Source organism: Rattus norvegicus, chromosome 4 (assembly GCF_036323735.1).
Source record: "Rattus norvegicus strain BN/NHsdMcwi chromosome 4, GRCr8, whole genome shotgun sequence".
NCBI lineage: Eukaryota > Metazoa > Chordata > Mammalia > Rodentia > Muridae > Rattus > Rattus norvegicus.
Window position 1 is genome coordinate 159,184,185 of NC_086022.1, and position 11,186 is coordinate 159,195,370.

An 11,186-nucleotide genomic window follows, 5' to 3' on the forward strand; every position below is an offset into this window, starting at 1 on the left:
TTGCTGCTGCTGTTTTTGGAGACAGGGTCTCTCTGTGTATGTATCCCTCGCTGGCCTGGAACTCACAGCAAATTGCCTGCTTCTGCTCTCAAGTGCTGGGATTAAAGGTGTGGGCCACACACCCAGCTGTCTCTGAGGTTTTGAAGCAGAGTTTATGTGATATAGTGTTGCTGGGGTCTTTGGCTGCAAGCAGTTACCAGTAAGAGGCCATGGCTAGGGCTTCTGGGTGAGATGTCTCACATATGCCTACCTACACACACACACACACACACACACACACACACACACACACACACACACACACACACACACACACACACACACACCAAAAAGGAAAAGAGAAAGTAAGAAAAAGAAATGGGCCTGGCGAGCTGACTCAGCAGTTAAGAGCACTGGCTGCTCTTTCAGAGGACGGAGTTTGCTTCCCAGCACCATGTGGCAGCTTACAACTGTCTGTAACTCCAGTTTCAGGGATTGGACATTCCTCTTCTGGCCTCCATGAGTATGGAGCACATACATGTGCACATCCATACATGCAGACAAAACACTATAAAACCACATAAGGTGGTTTGCAATTAACAAAGGAGGCACAGGAAGGCTGATTTAAGTAGAAAATTAGCTGTAGCCATACAGCCTTTGAGATGAAATACCATACTAAAAATATCCAGGGAGGACCCAGGGGACATAGTACTAAGATAGGGAAGTTAGTCCTAGTGTGGTTTGTCATAAAGATCATATTAAGTTGTGTGAGCATCGGGGAGTTTTCACAGAGGCAATACAGCAAAAATAGAGAAACAAGTTTGAAAGTTTTAAGAAAAAAAGTCTTCAATGGGGGTGTGGGGTAATCAGCACTTGCCTAGCATGTGTGAGGCCCTAAGTTCAGTCCCCACCTCGGGGTGGGGTGGGAGGTGGGGTGAGCTGTAGAATTGATATCAACAGCTGGCTCCAAGGTAGCCCATAGCACTTGGAATTCCACCTTCTTCCTCATAGATCTCCTGACTGACCAAATGGGGCCATATCATATTCTTGGGGAGTTCGTAAATGACTGCGTGAAAGGCAAAATGTATCAGATTTTAATGAAAACAGTTTGCTTCTGTTTTCTTCAAATGAAGCCTCACAACTTTAAGAACAAGTGTACAGGAAATAAGGAGCTAACACTAACATCGGTAGTGTGACACCCTCAGTCCCAAACACAGCTCAGTCAGAAGCACAGAGACATTCTCACTGTGCTGTTAACCTGCGAACCTGTAGTCCCTGCCTTGCTGCAGCCTGCCAGTGCATAGCACATCCTAACATAGCATAGCACGTTCTAACAGGATCCTTGACCTAGGGTGTACGTTAGTGCTTGACCAGTGATAACCTCCTTCAGCAATCAGAAAGGAGAAAGACGAGTTCTACCACAGGCTCTCAGATCCTCTGGGCCAACGTTAGAGGCCTAACTGAGGATCTCCTTCTCGGGGCCTGGTTAGGGTGTAGTAAGGTGGTACTGAATGAAGCCTAGTACTCTAGAATTACATGCAGTCATTTTTTAAGTACACCGCCTTCCAGTTAGACTCTGGTGTCGCGATGCTTGGTGTTCTTGACGATTCCTAGGTGATGGTTGCCGCTCCATCAAGCACTAGTTCCCACAAAGAAAGAATTAAGACTGGGAAACAGCTTGTAGGGCACCACTCTCCCTAAAAACAGCTCCTTCCAGAAGGGGTGACCCAGCTGCCAAGCTCCAAAGCCTGCTGAGTTGGGCAGCCGCCAAGAGCAAGGTTCAGTGTTTACATACCCACCATGGGCCCGGGTTGTCACAGCAACTCACCCAGCACAGTTCATCCCCTCCTTCCCTTGGCTACTTCCCAGCAAGCTTTGCCCGTCGTCACCTCTTGTGGTTTCAGTGTTCTTGGTAACCCAGCTTGCTCTGTTCTTTTTATTTTCCTGCCAGTACCTCAGCCTCTCACATACTGCCCAGTCTGCAGCTGTACTTGACCTGTGTGAGGCCAAACAACCTGCGCTTCTCTCAACTTCCCAAACCAGACAGATCCCCTGCAGCAGCCAGAGCCAAAGCTAGCAGGCCTGTGTGCTGAGTCTCCAAGGGCACACCCGAGACCCTGGCTCTTGTCATGCATGCTTTCTTGGTCTTCTAAAAATATGCTAACTTCCCTGGAAAGTTAGAAATGGGAGAAGGAACTATTCTCGGCAGGCCCACTGACCCCAGAATAGCAAGGGAAAGGACAGGAAAACGTAAGAAGTGGACACAAGAACTCAGAATTCAGGACAATGTAAGTTCTGTGGAGTTGAGGCAGCTTCCCACACCCGAGAGGGCAGGGAGACAGCATGGCTCTCCTCTGAAACAGCAGAGACAAGTACTATCAAAAAATGCTAAATTAGGGCTGCGAGAGAGAACACACTGTGGGTGTGACCCAGGCATGGTGGTACAAGCCAGTCATCTTGGCAGTCAGGAGGTAGAGGCAGGATTAGGAATTAAAGGCCGCCCTCAGCTATAAAGCAAACTCAGGCAATCTGGGATGCATTAGACCCTATCCTTAAACAGAAGAAACTTAAGTTCTCCTCAGCTGCAGGGGGCAGAGAAATGCATTATGTTCTTTAGTTTTGGTGCACCCCACCTGGTTACAGGTTTTAGCACTCAAGATTAATTCTGTCTATCCAGAGGTTGTGAGCTCTCCCAGACAGTTAGAACCTTCTGGTTCAGCCTCCCACCTGAATTCAACCCCCAGAACCTGTGCAATGGTGGAAGAGAATGAACTCCAAAGTTACCATCTGATTCCAGACAGACAGACAGACAGACACACACACAGAGAGAGAGAGAGAGAGAGAGAGAGAGAGAGAGAGAGAGAGAGAGAGAGAATGATACATTTTTTTTTAAAGTATAAGGTTTAAGGTATTAGTTTTTTTTGTTTGTTTGAGGAATGTTCTCATGTAGCACAGGCTGGCTCTAACTTGCTATATAGCCAGAAATGTCGTTGAATTCCTGACCGCCCTACTCTACATCCCAAGTGCTGGGATTTCAGGTCTATGGACCACCACGTCTAGTTTATTTAGTCCTGGAATGAAAGCAAGAAAGTGAGTCCAGGCCAGCCTAGGCCATGTAAAGACAATTACAAGGAACCAAGCATGGTGGCCTTCAATCCCAGGAGGATCTCTAAGTTTGAGGCCAGTGTGGTTTACAGAGTGAGTTCCAGAACACTCAGAGCTACATAGAGACATTGTGTCAAAACAAAGACAAGTCTCCATTTGTGTGGAAGGGGTAACCACCCTGGGGATAAGGCTTAAGAGGCCAAGGCCTGTGTAGGCTGCAGAGAGTTGAGAGTCAGCTTGGGTAGCTTCCTAAGACCCTGCCTCAGAACGGTGCGCTGTGAAGAGAGGCCTGAGGGTATAAGGCAGTGGTGGGTGAGACTCTGGTCCAGTCCCTCACACTGTAAATCACAGACTAATTGAGCATTTTGTTTTATGGGTTGACTTTTTTTTAATTTATTTTATTTATATGAGTACATTGTAGCTGTCTTCGGACACACCAGTATAGGGCATCCCATCCCATTACAGATGGTTGTGAGCCACCATGTGGTTGCTGGGATTTGAACTCAGGACCTCTGGAAGAGCAGTCAGTGCTCTTAACCGCTGAGTCATCTCTCCAGCCCCATGGGTTGACTTTTTTAAGCTGCTGGGCCAGAGTGGTGCACACATTTGGGAGGCAGAGGGAGGCAGATCTCCGTGAGTTCGAGGCCAGCCTGGTCTGCAGAGTAAGTTCTATCTAGGGATAGAAACCCTGTCTCAAAAATAAAAATAAAAAAAATAAAAATAAAGGAAACTGCAATTGCCATATGCTCACAACTACATTGCCAATGATAAAACTAGCAATATTTTTATTACAGTTACTTTGTTTCCGTGTGTGTGCACACATGCATGAGCTGGTCAGAGGACCACTTGCAGGAGGTGGTGGTTCTCTCTTTCCACCTTGTAGTCTCCAAGGATCAGGCTTGGTGACAAGTGCCCTTACCCACTCAGCCATCACCCTGACCCTACATTTTATATTTTAAAAGCAAGAACATGGCCATTGTAAACCATGACCAGCTCTGGTACACTGTACAATGATAGGTAAGGTGTCCTTCCAGAAAACCAAGAGGAGAATGATTGTCCACACATGGCCGAGCGTGATCGTGTCAGCTCCGCCACTTGACAGACTGCTGAGGATGAGGATGAGTCTGCCTCGAAGCCATTGGCTATGCTCTTTGACTTAGGGATACGATGTATTGGCCCCTTCTGATCACTTGACCAATCCTTGGCACTGTAGAACTCAATGGCCCTTTAGGAACTCCCCTGAGAGTTTACTCATAGCCCTTGGATCATATCCTGAATTGTTTATAAGACACTTTCCTAGTATTCCTAAGCTCTATAAACCGGTTGATACTTAAGCAAGCCCACTACATAGCCTAGTATTAATCTCTATCCATTTGTCTTCTCAGAAGTCTGACGGTGCTGTCCCCACAGGGCAGACCACAGTGTAAAATACTGTTTCTGGGCATAGAAGACGTACGTCTTCTCTTCTTTGCTTCAGGTTTTTGTTTTGTGCTTGTCTTTCTGTATTCGCTTTGTCTGCATAGGCTTCCTTCTCCATAGGCAGTCTGGCCTCATGTGGTCTGTAGACATGTGACTTTGTGATCTTCTGATCTCCCTGATCGCACCTCCCAAAGTATTGGGATCATAGTTTGTACCATGTGTCTGGCTTCTGTACTAGAGATCAAACCCAGAGCTTTGTGCATGCTAGGCAAGCACTCTACCAACTGAGGGAGATCCCTAGCCCTCGGTAGGTTTTTTGAAACAGAATCTGCCATGGAGGCCAGGTACTCACTGTGCCCAAGCTGGCCTCAAACTTGAAGATTTTCCTGCCTCAGCATCTCGAGTGCTGAGATTCCAAGTGTTGGTCATTTCCTCAGTAGTTGGTAGATATAAGTGAAAGAAAGTCCTGGGATTCCGTTTTACATTGCCTCAGTTAAAAATATTTGAGTTCTAGCCAGGAGGTGATGGCACACGCCTTTAATCCCAGCAGTTGGCAGGTGGATCCCTGTGAGCTCATGGCCAGCCTGATCTACACAGTGAGTTAGTTCTAGGACAGCCAAGGCTGTTATACAAGAAACTGTCTTGGGAAAAACCAAAACCAAACCAAAAACCTTGATTTGTGGGAGTAATCTGTCTTCTCTGTTAGCATCCATATAATGGCTTGTTTGTTTTTGAGGGCCCGTGAGATGATTCAGTGGTAGAAGGAGAGAGCAGTTGTGGTCTAACATTGCAACATGAATGTACCCTCACTTATACATCACACACCATAACACACACACACACACGCACGCACGCACGCACGCACGCACGCACGCACGCACGCACAGTTTTTTCCCTCTCTGTTGTCACCAGGCAGGAGTAACCTTCTTCCTCTTTTCCTCCCATCTAGGCTACCCGTTGGCTCTGTTTTATCGGCATTACCTTTTCTACAAGGACAGCTACCTCATCCATCTCTTCCACGCCTTCTCAGGCCTCTCAATCGCTTATTTCAACTTCGGTAAGTGAGTGGGTTCTGCAGAGACGCAGCCATGAGAAGAAACCCGGGGAGGGATGGACCAGGGGAAATCCCTGAGAGAAGCTTGTGCATCAGGAGGAAGTGTTGGCTCGTAAAATGCTTTCATCATTACAAAAAGAGGAATCAGTCAATAGGAACAGACTTCCTTGTTCTTTCTTTTTACATCCCCTTATTGATGATAATGTCTTGAGTCAGTAAGGTGGCCCAGCAGTACAGGGCATGTTCTCTTCTGGATCCCAGTTCAGTCCAGCACTCAAGCCACATGGCTCAAAACCACCTGAGACTCGGGTTCCAAGGGATCTGATGCCCTCCTGGCTACACAGGCACACACATGCACACACATGCACACACCCACATACACTCACACATGCGTAAATAAAAATATTTTCAAAGATGTTGAAAAACAGTATATTTAATAATTCAAAATAAGGTAACATAATGTCACTTGGTACTACAGAAGTGTGTGACTTTAAATTTAGTGCTTGGCATTATGGTGCACACCTTTAATCCCAGCACTCAGGAAGCAGAAAGGGGCCAGCTTGGTCTGTGTAATAAGTTCCAGTCCAATCGGGGCCACCTAGTGAGACCCTGCCTCAGTAATAACTAGGACTATTCAGGGCTGGAGAGATGGCTCAACAGGGAAAGCACATGCGGCCAATTCTGATGGCCTTCCCACATGCTGGATGGAGATAGCAGATTTCCTCTAGTTGCCCTCTGACCTCTACACTTACCATGGCACACATACACAGAATATTTGAGACAGTGTCATGTAACCAAGGCTGACCTTGAACTGTGGAGAAGAGGTCATCTTGCCCCCTGTCAGCACTTCCCCAGTGCTAGATGGCAGACATGGAACACCAGGCCCAGTGCCAACATTGCTGGGTACCGAACCCAGGGCTTCCTGCGTGCCAGGCAGGCGCTCTGCCAGCTGAGTCCCACCCCACCCTCCAGCGCTGCTACTGTGTTCTTTGTTGGGACTCTCAGGAGGAGTGTCCCACGGTCCTAAGTGCTGCTCTCTTCTCTGCACCCAGGCCACCAGTTCTACCACTCCTTGCTATGTGTTGTGCTTCAATTCCTCATCCTGCGACTCATGGGCCGGACCATCACTGCCGTTTTTACTACTCTTTGCTTCCAGATGGTAAATTTTTCTCATAGCAGCTCAAGCCACATCTGACAGGAGCTGTGGAGGGGCAAGGCAGAGGGTGGCAGCGCAGTAACCGAGGAGACCTAGCTTGCAATGCGTCCTCCCAACACCCAGCACCTGACTGTGGGCAGGTCACTCTGCACAGGCCCCAGGCGGACTGTGGCGATAACCCCTGGCCAGCCTCCAGACGCTGCCAACAGGGTTCCTTGGTTCTCACCAGACTCAGCCAAGCTGACCATGAGTTACTCAAAGCTAAGGCAGACAACCAAGTTAGAATGAGCTGCAGAAGCTGAGCATGTAAATGTCATCCGATGCCCTAAGCAGACCCCTCCTTGCTGAGGTGTTAATGCCCATCCGTAGGACTTCTTTATTTATTGAGATGGCTCTCACTGTGTAACTAAGGCAGCTTCAAACTCTATAGCTCAAGCTGGTTTCAATCTCTCAGTGCCAGGATTCTAGGTCTGCAGCAGCAGGCCAAGCTCACAGGAAGAACCAGAAGAGAGGAAAGGGGGAGGAATACAGGGGATTGCAGAGCCAGGGGGAGTGAAGAAGTTGGACATGGTGGCACAGGCTTGGAGGGCTAAGAGGAAGATTATGACTTGGAGGCCATCAACCACCAAAAAGGGTTGGGGGAGGGAGCCCATAAGGGAAGGGAAGAACGGTATACAATGGTGAAGACGTCCCTCCTCTAGGCCTACCTTCTTGCTGGTTATTACTACACAGCCACCGGTGACTACGATATCAAGTGGACAATGCCACATTGTGTCTTGACATTGAAGCTAATTGGTAAGTGGAAAGGTACTGTCTTCCTCCTTTACAGACGGGCCCCTCCCCCACTGAGCCAAAATAAACCATATTGCTGTTCCTGTCATGCTCCTGGCTACAACCCTCGCCTCCCTTCTCTCTTTGCTCAGGGCTGTCTATTGACTACTATGACGGAGGCAAAGACAGGGTAAGTGTCCACTCTGGCAGAGGCTAGGGACTGACCAGAGGGAAGGAGAAAGGCCGCTACCAAAAGACTGAGTCTGCCACTAGGGCAGAGCCTCTGCCTCATTCCCTAGCATATGAGCTATCTTTCAGATAGCAGCTGGGCAAGGACGAACCAGGGTAACTTGTCCAGGCTCCAGCTCTTGCACAAGTTCAGAGATCAGTGCCAGCAAGGCATTTGTCACAGCAGCCATGGGCAGCTGTTTGGCTAAGCTCTCCACACATTTTCTCATGAAGCGACCGTCCACCTCCTACCCCACACTAAAGAGCTCCAGGCAGTGGGACACAGGTTGGGAATGCTCGCCTCTTGGGGTAAGATTCAAGGCTATCCTGAACGTGCACTCTCTTCTTGGCATAGAACTCCTTGTCCTCTGAGCAACAGAAATATGCCATACTGGGTGTCCCCTCATTGCTGGAAGTCGCTGGCTTCTCCTACTTCTATGGAGCCTTCTTGGTAGGGCCCCAGTTTTCAATGAACCACTACATGAAGCTGGTGAAGGGACAGCTGACTGACGTACCAGGAAAGATGCCAAACAGGTAATCACCTCTCCTGGTCAAGACCTCTGTGTAGGTATTCCACCTAGTTCAACCACTCTGAAATAACCTTCGTAAAGGTCAGCACACTGGCCTAATGGTCACAGTGTCACATGGACAATGTCTCCATGTTCCTCGGCCTAGGCTGCCCCAGCCATTCATGCTGACCCTGAAGGACAAATGTTTTGCCCACAAGTTATACTCCTCCTTTCAAAGCCTCCTCTCATTGATAGAAACCCTGTTCAACATACAAAAATGTATACAAAAAATAATACTTAAAGAGATAAAGCCAAAACCACTACAACTCCTTCACTGGGAACTTGTCCCCCTGAATTTCAGCATGAGCTGAAATTGCTAGTTCTGTACATGGGGTTTTTAGCCTTACCGCTGTCTGAGAATCCTAGTAAGTTCTGAGCTCAGTAGCACTGAGGGTTAAAGCCTCCCACACTGCCCCGCCCTCCTGCCCTCACTTCTGTAACTGGGGCTTGCTAATAGCCAGGCACAGAGAGCTGTCTTTCTGGGAAACAGCTCCAGGCTCAGGGCTCCTGGTGCCACTGCATGCAGCAGTCCCCACATCCTGACATGCTCCTTTCCGTGACTGCAGGTCAGGGTGAAGGGCAAGGCTCTGCTGTCTGTGACCCCACTTGTTCCTTTCCAGCACCATACCTGCTCTCAAGCGCCTGAGTCTGGGCCTTGTCTACCTGGTGGGCTACACCCTGCTGAGCCCCCACATCACAGAAGACTATCTCCTCACTGAAGACTATGATGTGAGTGGCCGTCAGCACAGCAGTGTAACTAGTGCCTCACGCAGAGGGATGAGCAAAGAGCCCTGTAGATGACAGAAGTCTACAGATGTGTGTGGGGTTTTGCTTGTCTGTGAGAACTGGTATGTGCCACTTAGGCCACGCCTACATGGGCAAACCTGGGCACAGGGTAGCTCCAAGTGCACCTTTGAACTCCCTGCCTTCCCTCTCCCCCTAAAAAAAAATAGCTCTCCTTACCATATGCCAGGTGACTTTGGGGTGCGGCAGCTGGTGGCGCTGCAGCCTTCCTTTAAACTGACAGACCTAGAGGTCACCAGAGTTCATGCTCCAAGAGGGAGGGTGAAGCCAGCTTTTGCCACTGCCCCTGTAAAGCTCACAGTTGTGCACACCGTATCCATTCGGGTAGATTTCTCTGAATTACAGACCGTGTATATGCAAGGTCCCTCTGCTGACTACAGACTGCCTAGACTGCACAGGAGGCAGACACATGTTGGTGCCTCTTGGCTGGTTACAGACAGGTGGGGGTTATACTGTCACAGCATGTGACATCAGAATCATTAGGAGTGGAGGAGCCAGCCACAAGTTTGAAAATAACATTTAGGGGACTGTGCCATGCCTGTGCCCTCCCTAACGCTCCTGTGCTCTTCTCAAGACCCGCCCTTTCTGGTTCCGCTGCATGTACATGCTGATCTGGGGCAAATTCGTGCTGTACAAATACGTCACCTGTTGGCTGGTCACAGTAAGTAGAGAAAATGAGTCACATTTAGACAAGCTGGGGGGAGGGGAGGCTGGGAGGATGAGAGTGTCGAGAACCCTAACCGTCTTTCCCCTCAGGAAGGAGTGTGCATCTTGTCAGGCCTGGGCTTTAATGGCTTTGAAGAAAATGGGACTGTGAAATGGGATGCCTGTGCCAACATGAAAGTGTGGCTCTTTGAAACCACCCCTCGCTTCACTGGCACCATCGCCTCTTTCAACATCAATACCAATGCCTGGGTAGCCCGGTAAGTATCGAGGCCTAGGCCCACGCTCCTCCCACAGGACACTGAGGCAGGCTTGTTGTCACTTCCGTCCCTGTGTCCTACTTAACACTCTAAACTTTTCACCAAGTGCCCCCTTCCCCAAAAAAAATCTGTAGAAGGGCCTCCTTATGTCCTTCCGTGTGCTGTTTACATGCCGTGCTCCAGCACTAGTGCGTAAGCAGCCTGAGAACCCGTCCTTGCACCGCAGCACCACTGTGCTATCAGCTGTACCTACAGAAACAAGCGGCCGGTCCCACGCCCCTATCTAAGCCCAGTCTGTGCTGTGTGGGAACCATGACAGCTTTCCCCCATCTCAAGCCTTCCTGTTAGCACTGCTTCCTGCACCCTCGGTGGCCACCAGTGGGAGCCAGTCAGCACTCCACTCCTCAGTGCACAGGGACCCAGGAGCAGGAGTCAAGGCTGAGATTCACCCTTACCCACCCTCTCTCCAGTTACATCTTCAAACGCCTCAAGTTTCTTGGAAATAAAGAGCTCTCACAAGGTCTCTCCTTGCTATTCTTGGCCCTCTGGCATGGTCTGCACTCAGGATACCTGATTTGCTTCCAGATGGAGTTCCTCATTGTTATCGTGGAAAAGCAGGTATGACTCAAGGGTGGGAGGAAAAAACCGGATGGGGAGGAGGACAGGACTGTGACTGTCTCCTTCCACCCCAGGCCACCAACCTCATTCGGGACAGCCCGGCCCTGAGCAGCCTGGCCTCCATCACTGCCCTCCAGCCCTTCTACTACTTGGTGCAACAGACCATCCACTGGCTTTTCATGGGCTACTCTATGACTGCCTTCTGCCTCTTCACATGGGACAAATGGCTTAAGGTAGTGAAGACCTACCTGCACGGCTGCCAGGGGGGACAAGCCACAGCTCCCATGTGCCTCACTGGTTTCTGTCTCTCCGCAGGTGTACAGATCCATCTATTTCCTTGGACACGTCTTCTTCTTGAGCCTACTTTTCACATTGCCTTACGTTTACAAAGCAATGGTGCCAAGGAAAGAAAAGTTAAAAAAGAGGGAATAATCTGTTTCCCTGGTAAGTAGTCTACAGGCTGTAGGCAAGCTAGAGCAAACAGACAGTAGTCTACAGGCTGTAGGCAAGCTAGAGCAAACAGACAGTAGTCTACAGGCTGTAGGCAAGCTAGAGCAAAC

The 11,186-nt window shown here is 49.3% G+C and overlaps 1 protein-coding gene across 2 annotated transcripts in view; it reads left to right on the plus strand.

Annotated features, from left to right (window-relative positions):
• The window catches only part of Lpcat3 (lysophosphatidylcholine acyltransferase 3), a 41,487-nt gene that overhangs the window by 29,495 nt on the left and 806 nt on the right, over positions 1-11,186 (plus strand). For both annotated transcript variants that reach the window (NM_001012189.1, XM_063286352.1), the window contains exons 2-12: positions 5,453-5,560; positions 6,610-6,716; positions 7,415-7,508; positions 7,637-7,674; positions 8,068-8,246; positions 8,902-9,010; positions 9,660-9,746; positions 9,842-10,008; positions 10,479-10,626; positions 10,701-10,859; positions 10,942-11,070. In NM_001012189.1, coding sequence (NP_001012189.1) covers positions 5,453-5,560; positions 6,610-6,716; positions 7,415-7,508; positions 7,637-7,674; positions 8,068-8,246; positions 8,902-9,010; positions 9,660-9,746; positions 9,842-10,008; positions 10,479-10,626; positions 10,701-10,859; positions 10,942-11,058 — 1,313 coding nt within the window. In that variant the 3' untranslated portion in view covers positions 11,059-11,070. The remainder of the gene's footprint in view (positions 1-5,452; positions 5,561-6,609; positions 6,717-7,414; positions 7,509-7,636; positions 7,675-8,067; positions 8,247-8,901; positions 9,011-9,659; positions 9,747-9,841; positions 10,009-10,478; positions 10,627-10,700; positions 10,860-10,941; positions 11,071-11,186) is intronic.